This window comes from Bactrocera latifrons, unplaced genomic scaffold (assembly GCF_001853355.1).
Source record: "Bactrocera latifrons isolate USDA-ARS-PBARC rearing strain unplaced genomic scaffold, ASM185335v1 scaffold_235, whole genome shotgun sequence".
In the NCBI taxonomy this organism is placed as follows: Eukaryota; Metazoa; Arthropoda; class Insecta; order Diptera; family Tephritidae; genus Bactrocera; species Bactrocera latifrons.
The window spans coordinates 61,788-79,853 of NW_017535908.1; the positions used below are offsets into that span (position 1 = coordinate 61,788).

At 33.3% G+C, this 18,066-nt stretch overlaps 3 protein-coding genes across 8 annotated transcripts in view; 1 reads left to right on the plus strand and 2 right to left on the minus strand.

Moving 5' to 3' along the window:
* Window positions 1-1,916: 1,916 nt before the first annotated feature.
* LOC108968967 (peptidoglycan-recognition protein LA) lies at window positions 1,917-10,780 on the minus strand. 5 transcript variants are annotated; one of them, XM_018933368.1, is made up of 6 exons: window positions 6,766-6,927; window positions 5,536-6,035; window positions 3,593-3,784; window positions 3,067-3,302; window positions 2,451-2,657; window positions 1,917-2,319 (listed from the first exon to the last, which is right to left on the minus strand). In XM_018933368.1, the coding sequence occupies exons 2-6, from the start codon at window positions 5,618-5,620 to the stop codon at window positions 2,179-2,181; spliced, it is 861 nt and encodes a 286-aa protein (XP_018788913.1). In that variant the 5' UTR covers window positions 5,621-6,035; window positions 6,766-6,927; the 3' UTR covers window positions 1,917-2,178. The 5 variants fall into 5 exon arrangements, with proteins under 5 accessions (XP_018788913.1, XP_018788912.1, XP_018788911.1 ...); XM_018933367.1 differs by having other exon boundaries at window positions 5,536-5,919; window positions 6,480-6,927; XM_018933366.1 differs by having other exon boundaries at window positions 6,480-6,927.
* Window positions 10,781-12,020: 1,240 nt separating this feature from the next.
* On the plus strand, window positions 12,021-13,374 carry LOC108968968. The gene is made up of 6 exons (XM_018933369.1): window positions 12,021-12,181; window positions 12,237-12,320; window positions 12,388-12,578; window positions 12,631-12,841; window positions 12,901-12,994; window positions 13,185-13,374. Exons 1-6 carry the CDS (start codon window positions 12,156-12,158, stop codon window positions 13,344-13,346), a joined length of 768 nt encoding a protein of 255 aa, XP_018788914.1. The 5' UTR covers window positions 12,021-12,155; the 3' UTR covers window positions 13,347-13,374.
* A 3,488-nt stretch (window positions 13,375-16,862) lies between these two features.
* The window catches only part of LOC108968961 (SCY1-like protein 2), a 35,320-nt gene continuing 34,116 nt past the window's right edge, over window positions 16,863-18,066 (minus strand). For both annotated transcript variants that reach the window (XM_018933348.1, XM_018933347.1), the window contains one exon: window positions 16,863-17,342. In XM_018933348.1, coding sequence (XP_018788893.1) covers window positions 17,316-17,342 — 27 coding nt within the window. In that variant the 3' untranslated portion in view covers window positions 16,863-17,315. The remainder of the gene's footprint in view (window positions 17,343-18,066) is intronic.

Below are 18,066 nucleotides of genomic sequence, written 5' to 3' on the forward strand. Positions count from 1 at the left end.
TTATTAATTTATGTATATATTTGTGCGGCTGTATGGCAATCAAGTGTTCAAAAATAGTTTTTAAGACGAATTTCAATTCGACTGCTCTTGTTGGTCAGGCCAACCTGTTGCACTCCTTGTACACGTGATATATTGACGTTGGACGACAAAGACCTGGTGCACAAAGAGATTGCCGGTATCAACGGTGTATATAAATTTTAACGTTTTTAAAAATATATATATTCTGAGAAAGCTATTGCTAAGCAATAAGAAATTGTATCTTAAAAACAAACCATTTAGAAATACATTTCCGTCACAATTAATTATTAGAATATATAATATATATATATATATATAATATTAGTTATAAGGATCGTTGAAATCACTTGATATTTTTGTTTATTTTACTTTCGCTACCTCGGTTTACTTATACTTACTACTATGGAAAAAAGATAGTAAGACATTTTAATTTAAATTTCGCGCAAAAAGCCATTCGTCAAAAAATTTTTTTATAGGTTGGTATAACTGTCAAAGAAATCTGTGCCAAATGCTATATAAAAATAATCATTACTTGTCTTTTTGAAGTGCATTCAGAGAATGTGAAAGCATGATTGGTTTCAAAGGAGGTAATTATGGGCCAACAACTTTGGGTTTCTGATAATGTACCGTCGTCTCTTGCATATAGGGTGTGTCCGGGAAGTAATAGAACTGACTGGCCACGGCTGTGCTTCGGAGCATGCGCGCATCGACTGGATTCGGTAGAGGGTGTTCCTAGCTAATGAAGGGCTGGTCAGTTGTTTCCGAGCACCTGTAGAGTCAGAACAAACATTTTCGCGGACGTTTTTCTGTGAGTGGTGCAAACTGAAAATGTGGCCCTCGTTAAAGCAGAGGTACGCGATTAAATTGTGTGTGAAACTCGGTAAACCTGCGACAGAGACGTTTGATATGATCAAGCAGACTTACCCAGATGTTGCTTTAGCATGAAGTGTTGTTGTTGTTAATGAATTGTTGAGTTTAATTGCCCAGATGTTAAATTTATCAAAATCTGTGGTACCTGACATTGTGACGGTGCACTTGAACATGAGCAAGGTGTGCGCGAAGATGATCTCAAAAATGGTCACTGACGACAAGAAATTGCGCCGAGCGGAAGTCTGCCGAGAAAATTTGGACATGTGTCAAAATGACTCCCAATTTTTAATAACGTAATCACAGGTGACTAGTCATGGATTTTTGAGTATGATCCCGAGGCAATCTTCCTTTCTTTTGAGACGACAGAGGGGATCCAAGTAGCATACACCTCGTCTCTGAGGGATATTAGGAAGAACGCCTTCCGTTATGCCTTAAATGCTTGGAAATCGCGCTGTCAGCGCTGCATCGACACGAAGGAGCCTATTTTGAAAGTTTTTAAAGAATTGTAACGATTGGTTCAATACATTTTTTATTTTAATCGACTCATTCCCATTACTTTCCGGACAAACCCTGTAGGTTGTTTGTTAGTTTTTCGCCAAATTTCCAAAAAATATCATGCTGCAACCAACGTATTCGCCTGATTTTACAAAGGAGGATTACCACATTGATTTTGAAGAAGAAAGTAAGATTTTTAAATTAATTAACAAAGTCTTACTATTCTTTACTAAGCATGTGTCGTATGACTTAATTGAGATTGTTACAGTCTGATTTTCTTTAAAACAAAGAATTAAAAAAATAAATAATATTTTTACTTGCCTGGATCACTGTGTCAGAAACACATCAAGGAATGGTGCATAAACGCCTTAATGAAATAAATGAAACAATTCTCTATGACGGTTTCTGACAAATTTACAAAAAAAATTTAAATTTTTTAGAGGCGCGCAAAGCCATGCAGATCGTTCAATTGTGCAAAATAAAAGTTGTGAGATAGTTTGTTTAAATATTTTTATTATTCGTATATTACAAATATCATATTCAACTAAAAGCCTAAACATTTCTGGAATTAGATGATAACAGGCATACGAATTGGTTTGTATGACTATATCAAAGTATCAAAAGTAAGTCATATATACAACAGAAAATAATATGCTTGTGTAAAAATCTTTTGTAAAAACCAATCTCATTTTATGTCCAATATGTGCTACAGACCTATCTCTTACTGAGGTATTCTATAATTACTATTACTTATGCTATTTATTTGTAGAGTTGTCATAGTGCTGCTGATAGTGTTTACATTTTTCCATCCCAAACATCTGGCATGTTCAGCTCAACGCCGCACCTCGGATTGTCCCCAATACCACAAGGATAAAAGTGTGGCCACTTTTTGATTTGACGGTAAACATTGGCGCCCGGACTTTTTGAGACCTTTGTCTAGAAAGATTTTACATGGTTTCAGCATTTAATATTTTCTATTAAATTGGAATTGTTGTTGATACAATTTTGAAATGATTTAATGACATATTCTAAATAGCTTAATATAGTAAATTTACAGCTTGGCTTACCTGGTTTTGCGCCACCAACTTGTAGCCCAGCTCAATGTATTTATTGGCGATAGCATAGGATAGTAGGTATTGGGCCGCCTCCAACTGCTTTTGGCTTGGCTCGTAGCGTCCGTAATCACCCATAAACGTAACAGCCAAGGTGTCGTTCGCGTAAGTGTTCGCGTAGTCCCAACCACGTCCCACATAAATGTTGCCATCGTCTCCAACCTTTGAAATATTAGTGTTTTTTTTTTAGCAATTATTGCAATATAGACATGGATGGAATTTTGTTATAAGGTTGCTTGGTTAATCGATTATATCTTGTTTGTAGAATTTGCCTTGTTGGGAGTTTTGACAGTTCTCTTGATTCAAAATTAACGAGTTATTTAAAAATCACTGTCAAAATAAAATTATGTACAATACCAAAGTAACCGCTTGTGGTTTCAAAATTTTCCGATATTCGCTTTCGGCGAGTCGCTAAATTAAATGTAGCCAAAATAATTGTGTAATTACCGAAATAATTGACTAAGCATATAATTAGTGATTAATGAAGCTACGAACAAAAAACAGCAAAACCGCTCAATAACACTGTACTGAAAACCCTGCAAATTTCGTTCGATTATTTTATGCCACTCACATAAAAATTCGCCTGAATGTCGGGTAAGTTTTTTTCCGCAATCGCCGAGTCTTGTATGGTACGCATTTTAATTGAGCATTTGTACACGGTTTCGCAAGGCTTCGACTGGACGCCAATATGCGTTATGATGACATATGGTATCGGATGTTTTAGTGGTACTGTTAGGGTTTTCGACAACTCCGAGGCACCCCATTGCTCGCGGTCTATCACCAGATGTCCATTTCCTAAATTCGGAACTAAGATACTTAAAATAAAAATTTCTTCAAAATTATCATCAGGTACTGAGGTAAAAATATAAATATGCCTAAACATGATTTAATTTTCATAAGGGTTACTTATATAGTAGAACAACTGTAAATAGGTAGCTTGGAACCAATCAAAATAATGTGATGATTATTGTAAATTAATATGAACAATGAGGAAATTTATTTTTTTATTTACATACATACATATGTGGTACAAATATTCATGATAAATTTCCACGCCAGTAATCTCGCGTCGGGTTTGGTTTTCCCAATATACTTACATGTGCCATGCTCATAGGTATTGCCAAACACTATGGGCCCGGGCTGCTGCTTGTTGTTTTGCTGTATCTGTATGTAAATAATTACTACGGCCACAATTATAACAACAACAATGAGCAACAATAGTAGCTTGGAGGATGTGGAAAGCTTTTGAAAAACTGAGGTGTTTACATTACTCGTATTTTGGTTGATTCCTAGGGGAAAAAACAGAGCAAAAGACAACTTTAGAGGGTTTGTTGGTTTGAGAAGAATAAAATATTAGTTGAAATCATAAGGAGAAACAAACCATACAGTTTTTTTTTTCAAATCATAAAAGCTGACAATAGCCAAAGTTTGCTTTGTTGTTCAAAAATTAATAAAGGAATATTATTTTAACTTCCAATAAAAGCTTTCTTTGAGGTTCTAAATCACTGTTTCGGTGTTTCAGAGTACTTGGAAGTACAAGGCAAAACTTTAAAAGCGTTTTTCTCAAAATGGTGTTTTCAAAGTCGGGACCAACATTACTCGAAAACGGCTAAACTGATTATTTTTTAGTAAAGAAGATATTTCCTCACCGATAAATATTTTTTGTAAACTATTTAAAGCCGAAATGTTGGTAATAAATCGATTTTTTTCCGGAAATACAGTGGTCACCACGAAACGTCCAAATAAATATTTTTACTATTACTAAATCTTAAAATACAGTTAAAAGATACTACTATAATACGTGTACAAATTTTTGAATCAATAAACATTGGGTAGTCGGGTCTTTCATATTTTGTCAATAGATGTTGTTACAGTCATATATCTGCAGTGCTACCAATCACATTGTGTCATACCACGTAGTGTTGGCACCTTTCCAGATTTTAAGCTAATTTAACTAAAAAATTAAATTCGGGGAAGTTGAAAAAAGTTACAGTATTTAATGTACCGAACTAACATCTGCGATTCTTTGCTGAAACGAAATGAAATCGAACCATTTCTGAAGCAAATGATAACAGAAGACGAAAAGTGGATCGAATACAACAATAATGTGCGAAAAAGATCATGGTCCAAGCATGGTGAAGCTCAACAAATGGTCTTAAACCCAGTATTGACGCTTCGAAGGGTTATGCTGAGTGTTTGGTAGGTTTGGAAAGGAAAGGAATCATCCACTATGAGCTGCTACAGCCAGGTCGAAGGATTGGTTCTACATTTTACTGTCAGCAACTCATGAGATTGAAGCAAACAATCGAAATAAAACGGCCAACGAAAAGGGCTTCACTTTGAATCGGGACAGCGCTAGACCACACACAGCTTTGATGACCCAACAAAAGCTGGCAGATGTTGGCTGGGAAGTTTAGATGCATGCAACATATAGCCTTGACCTTGCACCATCAAGAGAAACCTGTGAAAATTTATGTCACAGTTTTCGCTGAAAAACCATTAAAGTTTATTAAAAAATTAAAAAGAATAAGTTGAAGTTTGATTAGAGGTACGAAAAGACTATAAATAAAAGTTTTCTCAGTAAAAGTTCTGGAAAATTCGCATTTTTTCGGCTCTTTAACTGCGGACCTCTCAACAAACGATATGGATCAGACATTATTCTTCTCTTAATTTCTTCGCCAAAGAGGCTGTTTGCAGGTATGTATTAATAAATTAAAGTAAGGTAAATTTTTTACTCAATTTCTCCTCTCTACTCAAAATCTCCACACCCTAATGTATACTATATACATGTATAGACACATACATATAAGTACATAAATGTATTTGTTAATTTTTCGTACATCAATTTTTCAAAAACATGACTTGTATGTTTTATTAAAAAGTGAATTTGACAAAAGCTGCGAAAATGATGTGTGCCTTTTTTCGGGCGGCGAATGCAATTGCTACATATAAGTATTTCAGCTGCGCAGTTTTGATTTTGCTTACAATTTCTAAAACATCGATAAACAATTAGTGAAAAATTAATTAAACTGGTACTAACGTCTTGTGGTGGCGGTCGCTGCAGGCGCTGAGGGAGCGTAGCGTTTGCGAGCTCTTTCTGAGTTCACTTTCAACAGCAGTTTCATTTTGTTTAGCGTTATTTAGTTCAACTGATCGTCTCCTTTTACATATATTCTGCGCTGCACATAAAAGTTGAATATAACTGCGGTGCGCAACAAGTGGCAATATAAACGTGTTTTTGTTCAACTTTTCTCTGCTATTAATAAACACGACATTTGTAATGTTTACAATTATTTTATTTTATTTGTATGATAATTGCACATGTAGCTTTTCAAAATGTTAATTTTTAATTGTTGTTTGGTATTTGTTTTCCCTGTTAAATGCAATGACATGCAGTGCCAGCTGCCAGCAAATTTAGCATTCACTGTAACATACACATTACTTGATAAGCTCTTTAGTATTTCCACACTCGTCATGTCTCAATAGGAATGCGCGATTTGCAAAAGAAGTCAGTTCAACACTCATTATTCACATTCATTTCTAAACATGTGTGTGTAAGTGCATAAAATAAGAAACGTCCGCGACATGCCCGCCGGAAATGGAAATGGAAATAATAAACTTAAAGAAATGTAATGGGTTTAATCTGCTGAGCACCGATTGCTTTATGGCAAATAAAATGATGGAATAATGTTGCTATTTTATTTATTTGTTATATTTTTCCTAATGTTGTAAAAGGCAAACAAAAAAATTGACTAACTCTGCTAAACGGTCTGACTCGAAAAATGTTGTGATTACTTGCTATGTTCTATTATGAAATCCAACACTTATTAAAGTTACTTTTGCCTTTAGCTGCACTAGCCTTTCTAAAGTGTGGTGACTTTAGTATGTTGGTGTTCTTGTACGGTGACTAAGAGTTTTCCTACATGGACAACATTATTCGTTTCTTGCGGCATAAAAAGCATTCAACGTTTTATCACACTTTACTTTGCAAATTATGAGCTGATTTAAGCGAAGAATGGGACGTTTTAGAACTTCCACAGAGTTTGTTATGTGACATGACTAATTGCCGAATGCACAGTATTTTATGTGACGTCACTAATAATTATTTTTAGCACATATTTCTCACTCGTTTCACATTGATTTCACTTTGTGTTTATATACAATGATTTCTTTGCGCAAATTGCTTCCGTCTTATTGGCACACATTTTCGTTTTATTGTTGTTTGTATTGATTTCCAACAGTTTTATGACTTTGTCACAATATAGACTACCGTGTTCGCCGCGATATCAATAATTTATGTTGAAAAAAATTCGAAAACAATCGTCACGTCATTGTCGCGATTTTTTCGTTATCAGAGGCATTCGTGTTCGTCACAATGCGCCGTCGTAAAACCGCATCAACAGCGCTCAACGAATTTACTACTAAATGCGATTGTTGAATTTTCGAAAAACTTTACTCAAAAGTTGACAAATCGACCAATGAGCCGGAGAACCACTCGCCGGCGGATGGGCCAATAAGCAGCGCTGCAAACAATCATCCAGCAAGCCAAGCGATTATCCGGCGAACTGGTCAAACAGAGTTCGCCTCTCTGTGCCATTTGTGATATCACCTTTGTGATTTGCATCAGTGTGTGTGTGGCACTACAGTGTTATTGAGGTACAAGTGGCTGGAGCGCTCTGTGATGGTTTATTTTCACTAGGGAATCGTAAGAATATCCATTTATCGCTGGTGGATATGTACAAGTGCGCGAGTAAATATGTATGTAAGAAAACGTAACGTAAAACTATTACATGAGGAAAAGAGGGAGTGAGTGAAAATCATTGTTTCTTAGTACTTTGACTCTGCCCGCTGTATGCAAGTAAGTAAGCATGTTCAGCACGTATTTTTTCATTTTCACTACTTCATTGTAAACGCTCATGTGTCGTTGTTGCGCTTATTCGTATATACAATAAACAATATCGGATTGTGTAAATAGTATATTTGTGTATGGTCGCATTAGGGTGATCCATTTCAGTAGTTTAGAAATTGCAGCAATTTTATAACGCATTTAAGGTTATTTGTTAAAATTTTATAAAAGTCAAAAATCAACGTGTACAATTTGTCGGAACCACCCTAATAGTCACAGGAACATAGTTATATGTAGGTGTCCACATGTATGTGTTTATCACCACGCATGTAATTGATGTGCCCATTAACACGAAAAGATATAAACACCAGACTTTACGTTTTCTGAGTGTAATTAGTTCATAATTATTTTAAGCTTTCGACAGAATTAATAGCTAAGAGCTAAAGCCACTATTCCCTATCAAATTCACTTTTCTGATGATGATTAAAGGCATGCTCAAAGATGATTGCAAATAAATTAATTTTCGTACGAAATTTATGATTCACAAAGGCGACGGACAATTGGAACCGTAATTTAATTTCTCGGACTTTATGAACTTCGTATTCGAATTCGTTATGTACACCGTACATATACATGCATAAATATTGGGTAGTCGATAAAGTATTTTCGTATTGTACCATTTTGGTCGACCACTTATTGCTACATATATTTCCGCTAGAGACATTATGCCATCAGTGTCAAACTTTCTGGTTTCTTGGCAAAAAATTTTCACAGGCTTCTTTTGAAGCCAACTTTACTCCACTATGGGAGTTCTGCATTGATAGAAACAAATGGTAGTCCGATGGTGAAAGGTCAAGGCTATATGGTTGATGGATCAAAACTTCCCAGCCAAGCTCTCCCAGTTTTTGCCAAGTCATCAAAGATCTGTTTGGTGTAGCGATGTCCTGATGGAAGACGAAGCATTTTCTCTTGTTCAGTTTTGACCGTTTTTTCGATTGTTTGGTTCAATCTCATCAGTTGTTGACAGTAAAGTGTAAAATCAATCGTTCGACCAAGCTGGAGCAGCTCATAGTGGATGATTTCTTTCCAATCCCACCAAACACTCAACATAACTTTTCGAGGCGTCAATACTGGCTTCGCGACCATTTGTTGAGCTTTATCCCTCATGGACCATGATAATTTTCGCACATTATTTTCGTATTTGATACATTTTCGTCTCCTGTTACCATTCGCCTCAAAAACGATTCGATTTTATTTAGTTTCAGCAAAGAATCGCAGTTGTTAATGCAGTCCATTAAATTCTTCACAAGGTCCAACAATTCATGTGGTAACCAAACATCGAGCTTCTTTTTGCAGATAGCCTTTTTTAAATAGTTCAAAACTGTTTGACAATTAATGTTAAGTTTCTTAACGATGGCATGGCTGCTTATGTAATGGTCCTGGTCAAACTTGTCCATAATTTCATCGAATTTTTCAACGATAGGCCGACCAGCGCGGTGTTCATTTTTCACATCGAACGTGCCAGAACGTAAGCTGGCAAACCATTGTTGTGCTACACGAATACCAAATATCTTGTTCTTAACGCAGAAACAAGGAAAAGTTACTCATACGCCAAGTTGACCATTTTAGAAGATGAAGCATATGTAGCTTATTTCATTAATAAACAAAATTACTACGAAAAGAAAATATGGACAATAAAAGTCTAAGTATTGTCTGGCCGCCAAGTTGGCAAATATCATCAGCTCGGAACTGTAGAAACCCTGTGCAAAAGATGGTCTGGCGCTATATTTGCGAGAACACTGTTCAAAGTTTATCTCAAATAGTAAAGGAAATTTTTGAGTATTTTTAATTATATTGCAATTAGTGAAAAATTTTAAAATCCACAGCGGTAAAACGCTAACAGTAAAATTTAATATTGTCAATGTAATGTTAAAATGAACAAGCCAGTACAAATTGGAAAGCAAATTTAGGCGCATTCAAATGATTTAAATTTTAGCTTTAAGCCAGCCATATGAACTAGTGCCAATTACTTTAGAATTACATTGGAAGTCTACTTACAAACTAACAAGTGCGCTTATTTCTGGGAATTCGCGAGTAATAAATGCTCAACTATAATTACCGTGATGTCGTGATTCCGTGTATATACAATGGCATGCATAAGTATATTTGAATAGATCGTGATATATTTTGTATTAATAACTACGAATTGCAAATTAATTGTCTGGTGAAATTTACTAAACATAATAGTCATTAAATGCTTTCTTTGTTTATACATTTATTGGTTAGTCGAAAAAGTCTTTTCGTGTTTTGTCAATAGATGCCACTGCAGTCGTATATCTCCAGTGCTACCTATCACATTGTATCATACCATATATTTGAAAGGTGAGATTTTAAGCTTCATTTAATCAAAAATGCTGAATTTCGGGAATTTGAAAAAAAGTTTCAGCTGTTCGAAAAGGAGTGAACATAATGAAGAAATTCGCTATATTTTGAAATTTTTGTATAAAAAATGAGATAATGCTGTATCAGTTCGTGCAGCATAACAATAGTCGCTCGCTTACACTGATAGAATAATGTCTCTAGCGGAAAAATTTCAAAAAGTGGGGAACAAAAATTATACATATTTGTTTATTTATTTATTAGTATAAATAAAAAAAAATTGTTAAAATTTTATTAGAAATACGAAAAGACTTTTTAACTACTCAATATTTATCTATCTCTGACACTCATTTTAACTTTCATCACACAAGTTCATACATATGTACATATATCTTTATGTGTGAATAAATGTGTAGATATAAACAACCAAACAAAGCAAACAAAGTCTCCAAAAAGCTCGAAAATACCGAAACATCTTCAGGAGCATGGAAAAAAGTATGAGCTTTTAGGTGCATAATAAGTTACCTCCACCCGCTTGCGTCGATCGCGCTTCCACTGTAGCATCCATATATTGGTATATCGTTACGGGACCCTGATATTGGGTCATGGGCCCTATAACGACATCGGACGAATTGGATAGGTTTATCACACTCGAAGGCTGAATCGCCGGATTTGCGAATATGTTTTGTGGTATCGCTGCAGGGGAGCCATTCACTGGATGACCGGGACTGTTTCCCTGTAGACTCCATAGCGCGTTATTTGCTGCAGAGGTGAGTGGATTATGAGTGTTCGCTGAGCGCATACTTGCTCGATCCTCATCCATTTTTTGTTAGTTTTTTGTTAAATATTATTTTCAATACTTCACTCTGCACACACCCTGATATATTTATATAGTACTTATTATTAATTTATTGCGTACAATGTATGGTTTCTTCACATTTTATCACATAACATCAATAAGTGAGTAAACAAGTTGGATTGTGAGTAGATCTATACGCGTTAGCTTACAAACCGGTTGTTTAACTACACGCGCCGTGTTTCGAAGTCGTGTCCGGCTTTGTTGCTTTCAGAACTCTAACTGTGGATCATGCTGAGCTTACTTTACGCCTGTACTCTGATCAACGCGGACTTCTCTGTTGATCATTGAGAGAATTTATCCAATACACAATTGTAGTGAATAGCTGACATATGTACATGGATATCGCACTTGTTTGAGTATGTAGGCACGAGCGCATGTGATCCATCCATCTTATGTGTGTGAAATTAAAGTGCGTTTATTAACGTCGTTTTTTGTTTTTTTTGTGTTTTTTGTTTTGAGTGGGGAGAAACCCTACGCCGTCATCAAAGAAATTAAAAAATTTAATTATACCCTGAACAGGGTCGTGGACCTTATGAAACACATATGTATATAAATGTTCAGCATGACAAGCTTTTTCTTTTGGTCATATCCGTCTATCTGTCTGTATATACGTCAGTTAGCATCTCAATATTTTAGTTATTGATTTGAAAATTTACAAATGTCTTTTTCTGCCCAAGAAGCTGTCGACGTCGGACCACTATAGCATAGCCGCCATACAAACTGAACGATCAAAATATAGTTCTTATATGCATAAAAAAAATTTATCATTTCAGGACATATCTACACGAAATTTGCGATGAATTTTTGCACATGGTAACAGTACATTCACCGAACAAATTATTTAGATCGGACCACCATACCACCTATATGTGTATGTAGCTGCCATATAGAGTGGGTGATTCAAATCAAGTTCTTGTATGGAAACTATTTTGTAAGTGAAGGGTATTATAAGTTCGGTGCAACTGAAGTCGACATTTTTTCTTGTTCCATATTTATATAGGAGTGTTTGAATCCACTTAACTCTCATAATCAATCGCTCCAATATGCTCATTCAACATGCCATGTTATTGCCGCAAATGATTTCTACTACAGAAATTATGGATATATCACATCATAAACGAAACCCAATAAAGACTAAGAAAATTCAAAGTCATACGATTTTATCTACTTCTTTCTTAAATAAAATTATAAATTTTCTTTTTAATTTAATCCCTAATATAATTTGTTTTAATTTTTTTTTATATTTTAATTTCCGATTTGAACATAATTAATCACAATTTGATCTTGATATATTGCTTTGAATTAACTTTTTTTAATATTCTTTATCTAAGTTATTTCATTCTTCTTAATTTATGTCGCATTTAAAAAATTATTCAAGTTCAGTCAAATCACCGTCCGTTTGGTTTTTGGTTTATTTATTTAGATAGCAATACATTTTAATATGGCAGCATCGTATTTCATTCCCATCCATTCCTAATAAAACAGCTGTTCGCAATTGGCGTACATAATAAACAAAAATCGAATTTATCTAAAGCAAATTTTACTTCATTAAATGGATTAATTACAAGTAGAGAAAATGGATGAATCTATTGAAAGTAAAATGTAAGTTTTATTGATAATAAAATAGTGCTCAAACAATATAAATCTACCTTTGCAGAAATCAATCACCCGACGATAGTTTTGAGCGGCTTTTACATAGTACTGAGGACGCACCGGTGGAAAGCATAAAAAGTAACAAAGGGTAAATGTTCACAACTACAACAGTTTATGCCATTTAGAGGCCTTAGTTTGTCTTATTTTTCTTAAAGAGATACCGAGCCGCAAAATTCTGACGAGAAGCCGGAGAAAACTGGGAAGAAGAGAGTGTCCACTGAGAAGACTCATGTTTATGGTTATATGAAAAAGAAAGTTTTAAACCATTTGTTGGAAAATGGTTGCAGCTCACACAGTGTTGACGAAGTGATAGCAGCATCAAAATTTAATAAAAATTCTGTGCTAGGTATGTTATTTTAAAATAAGTAAAAACTAAAATAAATCCTTTTTATTGACAGAGTACATGAATCAGCGCATACAAATGGCGCAAGAAAATGTACACGAAGAATGTGATTCTCTGAGCTTTTCTAACATTGAATCGTGGCTTCAAGTATTTAAAAAGTGGAATTTGCCAGAACTATGTTTGTATGAGCCCGCTTTAGTAATTAATGCTATTGCAAATAATGAAGACCTTCCTGAACCCAAAGAGTTAGACGGCGTGGATCTAAAGTAATTAATTATATTATAGGTTAGCAAATAATAAATCCTTAAATATTTTTTATTTGCAGATCTGTTTACAAATTTTTAGGAAATGCATTAATGGGATTGCCTCAGCCAAATTTGGATGCGAAGAGTGCAGAATTTTTGGCAAAAGAATTTGAGGTAATATTCGCTTTCATCAGTTTAATAAAATATATATATTTTATTAATATACTTAAATAGATGTATTTATTGTTTACGTGTATATTTACATTTAAAATAAGCGTCGTTATTTGCAAATATAATGATATTTTTTAAAATTAGTTCGAAAAGCATTAAATGAATGCATTTAACCCTTCCATCATATTTACAGATTTTAGTCGGTGAAGCCAATACGGAAGTCGGTGATAGCGAAACAGGTCGCATAAACCAGAAATTAGAGACTTATAAGGAACTTCCATTCTGCACACAAAGAGAAAAAAGTAGCATAGATCCTTTATGCCTCAGTGATAATTTGAATTTTCAACGAAAATAAACATGTAGCTCTAATCACAAAAAATTAATTTTATGGTATTTTTTTTTTTACAAATGATTTAAGTTGAAACTAATTGCCTTCCCCTTATAGTAAAAAAAATATATTGAAAGTCAAGTGTATACATTTTCTGGTCACATTTATTACACATTCAAATATTATTCAGTACTTTAAAAGAGTTGACATAAATTTTTATGCATAAATATATTTGTAATAACTGGTTCTTTCTTTCCTCAATCAACTCCCTTTTTTAAACACACTCATTTTTAAAAATATTCTTTAGAATTATCGAAAACTTTTAAACAATATTGATGCCATAATCATAACTGTTCATTTTGCAGCCGACTAGATGCTTATATCTAGCAGCTTACATCCAAAAAGATTTTAACAGTTTTCAAACAATTGCTATAAAAACTTATTTCCTTTATCTTCTGTATGTACAAATAAAATTGAATTTTAAAACACATTCAGATTCATTGATTTGATGTAAGTCCATTTCTAGTTTGAAAGTACTCTTTCAAGGATTTTATACTTCACTCTCTTCTATGAAATTGTAGACTTTATAGTTTCAGTGTGAACATTAGTTAGGAACAATTATGTGATTTCCGACTAAACACGCGTTTAATTACATGAACTAGTGAAATAATATGTATACACCTATTTAAAAAAAAAAAAATCCTCAACATTTCAATAAAGTAATTTTACAAACTAGATGAATTAAACAGCTAATTTTTCCTGCTTGAGGACTATACTTGCATTTATGTATATCGACTCTTGTTTGTCGTAAAACACTAATTAAAATATACACAGTACATAAATTACATTACCATTTTATATCTATTATATGTATGTGTATATGTAATTACACTAAAGTTTATAGTTTGTAAAAATAATCGAACTGCTTATAAAATATACATACGTTATTATGTTATTCCACAATATATTTGGCAATTGTCCTAACTGTGGCAAATTATTTTTGGTTACTAAAATTAGTATATAATTGATTATGTATATGTTTATATATGCAAATTAGTTAACTAATTAATTCGAATTCAGTCGTTTTTTGAGCTTTTGCTTTCCCCTTTTTATGTTTAATTTAAGTGCAATTAATGGACTGAAATAAATACACCATTTTTTATATATATTTAATGGAAAACATATAAAAGTTAATTCATAAAATTGATATTCGCCTTAACAAATTATATACCATACACACGAAACATGAAATTCAGTGGTTTCTGTTCAATAAACACTTGCATTTAAATATTAATAGCCGAAAATGGGCTTGGTTGAAACTTCAGAGCTGCAGCCATGCTCTATGTGAATTTCTTTAATTTTTCTTTTAATTTGGATTTGATTATCAAAATTTTAATGGGTGTTTACATGCTTGATTTGTAAAAAAATCGTGAATTTGCATGTGACAAAAAAATATTTATAAATATTAATTATTTCGACATTGCACTTTCAAAATCCATACATAAACATATGAAAAAAATGTATGTAAGTGTGTTTTTATACAATTTTTGATTATCAGATTATCATATAATATTGTTAGGATCGGTGGTGTGAACCTACAAGCATTCTAATTTTAAATGTGCAAGTTCAACCAGTAGATGTGATTGCATACGCAAAAGCTAGGCAATCCCTGTAAAAGAATTTACGTGTCTGGCGCTTTTTAGAGTAAAAATGGACTTTTGGTAGTTTTTCTATAATAAGTACGAAATATAAGTGTATTCATATAGGCAGGTATATACTAAAATTTATAGAGTATCTACTTAGTTCAATGTGGAAATGGTTCAAGCATTAGCGTAAGAGTTCAACTAAAGTATTGAAAGTTCCTGATTTAAGTGAAGTATGTAGTTCGTTTCCACATTGAGCTAAGCATATTGTTTAAGTCACGTTACACGTGTTTTTCGCCTTATACGTGGAAATATATTGATTGTCTTTTAAATACATGAATTGTACAAATAGATATACATATAATAACGTAATAATTAGGTACTTTGATAAGAAGTAACTATATATATATATATTTATCTAATATTGTGTATACACGCTAGAACAATCCATAAAATATAAATGTTATTCTGAAACTTGTATTTATTTCTTTTAACTTTGGAAATACAGTTTTCATTAGATGTATGTATGTATATATGTATGTATATTTAGAGTATGTTTTCTTATTCTTATTCTTTGGACATTTCATTTGAGTGCTGTAAAATTGACAGAGTATCCTTATATGAATACGATTTATGTATATAATATCTAATATTAAATACAGTTTTGTGTACAGTTTTCACCGCACGGCGTCCGCAAAAAATCCCAACAATCGTTATATGTAATTTGTTTTCCTTCTATTTGCCTTCACTAACAGCAATAACATTTCGCTATTTTAACAATGTCAATAAATCCTCTCTCTTTTGCGAATATTTCATAACATGTTTATACATTTTTGTATTTGTTTCACTCTTTTTGAAGGTTTCTTTACGCATAGTGTGCATTTTTGTTGTTGTATTCTAATTCTATTTAAGAAGTGAGTACATTAAACAAATCGCCTCTGTATTATTGCATCTGGTTTTAAGTATCGTAAACGGCACTTGACACAAACATTCACACATAAAGCAAGCCGTATATGTATTTAACGGGATTTCATTTATAACCAACTGCATCCATGTTTGGATAGGGACCTGCCCTTCTCAGAGGATTAACAACCTTTAGCTCAGTAGTAGTAGTTGTGGTGTTATTGATGACGTTACTGCGTACTGATGTTCTGTTAATTATTATTATTTTTTTTTTTTCTCTCATACAAATAATAAACCGTTAGCATCTAAACACTTATTTTACTGAAATACTTGTTCTAAGTTGTAAAATCATGAGTATAGCTTACTTTCAATTCTAAGTTTATTGCGGTGCTGCTGGCACGCCAAAGAATCGCTAAGACATTTGTGGGAAGTCTGTCGAAATGCTCTGTTTTTTTTTTCCAAATAAATTCGAAAGTTGCAATATTTGTTTAAAAATTAGTAAAACAAAATTACAGTTAACCGACCGCTAGCACAGCTTGTTAGAGAAAGTGTAGAAGTAAACAGCATAGATTTGAGGATGATTTTTTTTAAGTGAGACTCGTGTCACTATCGACTGAGGTAAACACTACGTATAGCTACTGATACACCTACATACACACATACATATATTATATATGTGTGTGCAAAGTGTTAATGGAACTTTTTTACGTTTCACCTACAACACTTGACGCTACTAAAACATCGAGATTCCTTTAAGTGAATATCAACATCTTAAATACATAAATACCATATACCATAGCTGGCTGTGATTGTTTTCTAAAGACGCTAAGATTCTAAAATTGCTGGAAATATTGGGTTATATAAGAATAAATAGGAGTTTTTAAATTCAATCGTATTTCCAGATTTCCAGACACTACGACGAGTATATTCCACTCGTTGCAAACAACTACTAAGTAATGTTTGTTTCTAAAATGATTGCATTTGCATTTAGGTTAGAGGTGTGGGTGTTTTACAGCATAGGCTGTTTCATATTTCGAAAATATGAATGTACATATATGTATATATATTATTGCGTTTCTTATTCAAGTGGTTCGTTCATGTTAGACATTATGCGAACTTATTTCGGATGAACCTACAGTTTTATGTGTGTTGAAAAGTGATTTAAATAAATAACTGTGTAAAATATAATGTGTGAGTGTTAAGCTGGTGTGAGTATGAAGAATATTTAAAACTGCTGGTAATACTACGCGGTTACTATAGCGCGCTCCCATTGCCCAGTTGCCTCTTTCTAATAATGAATTCATGCTCAGAGATACATCATTTCGTCGCAGTTTGTATATTTGAGGCCCGCCGCGTTGTAATTTGGTGCAGTTGTAAGTCGCGTTTTGCTAAACGAATGCTAGGTGAGTTAAAAATGATTGCGATAGCTGTGACTTGTAAAAAAATTTGCTTAAGTTCGACCGGAGAAAAGCTGGTACTGAAAAAGAGTTAGATTAGCAAACGAAAAAAAGGAAATAAGTATGGATGGTTTAGTAGTGATATTTTCCAATATTACGTAGAGCGACTAGCCGGACGATCGTTGCATTTAGTAGCATGAATTGTGTAACTGTGTGTGGATCGTAACGGGGCCATGTGGTTTATTCAATAATAACTTAATTATACCAGATACTTGTACTATGTATAGTTTCGGCAGCTTTAGAATGAAGTTAGAGATTTAATTAGTCTACGCTATTCTACATTATATACCAACTAGTATACCTACGCACATACAAATATAAAGTGAAATAAAAAAATCAAACCTGCGGTTGAGAACTGATTGCAAATAAATTTCTTACTATAAGTCGAATAATTATTTATATTTATTTCCCTTCTAAATAAATAAAAATATATAAATTCCTTACTAAGTTGTTTAATATGAAACGTTTCTCTTCCCGAACTTGCAATAAATAAAGTGATTAAAAATTTTCAAATTCTGTTTATTTAGCTCAATTAAAGTTTGTGAATTTGTGCTGGAATATTGGAAAAAAAAGAAATTTTTTCACATTGCCTATTTTAATTTGAGCACAGATTCAAGTGAGAATTTTTGGAAATTACTGTTTGTTCCAAACTTGTTCTCGACCAGAAACCCCCAGTTCTGTTTTTGAAAATTCTGGGGTTTGTGAAGGTCAATTATGAGTACCGAAATTCTCATTGGTTGTGAA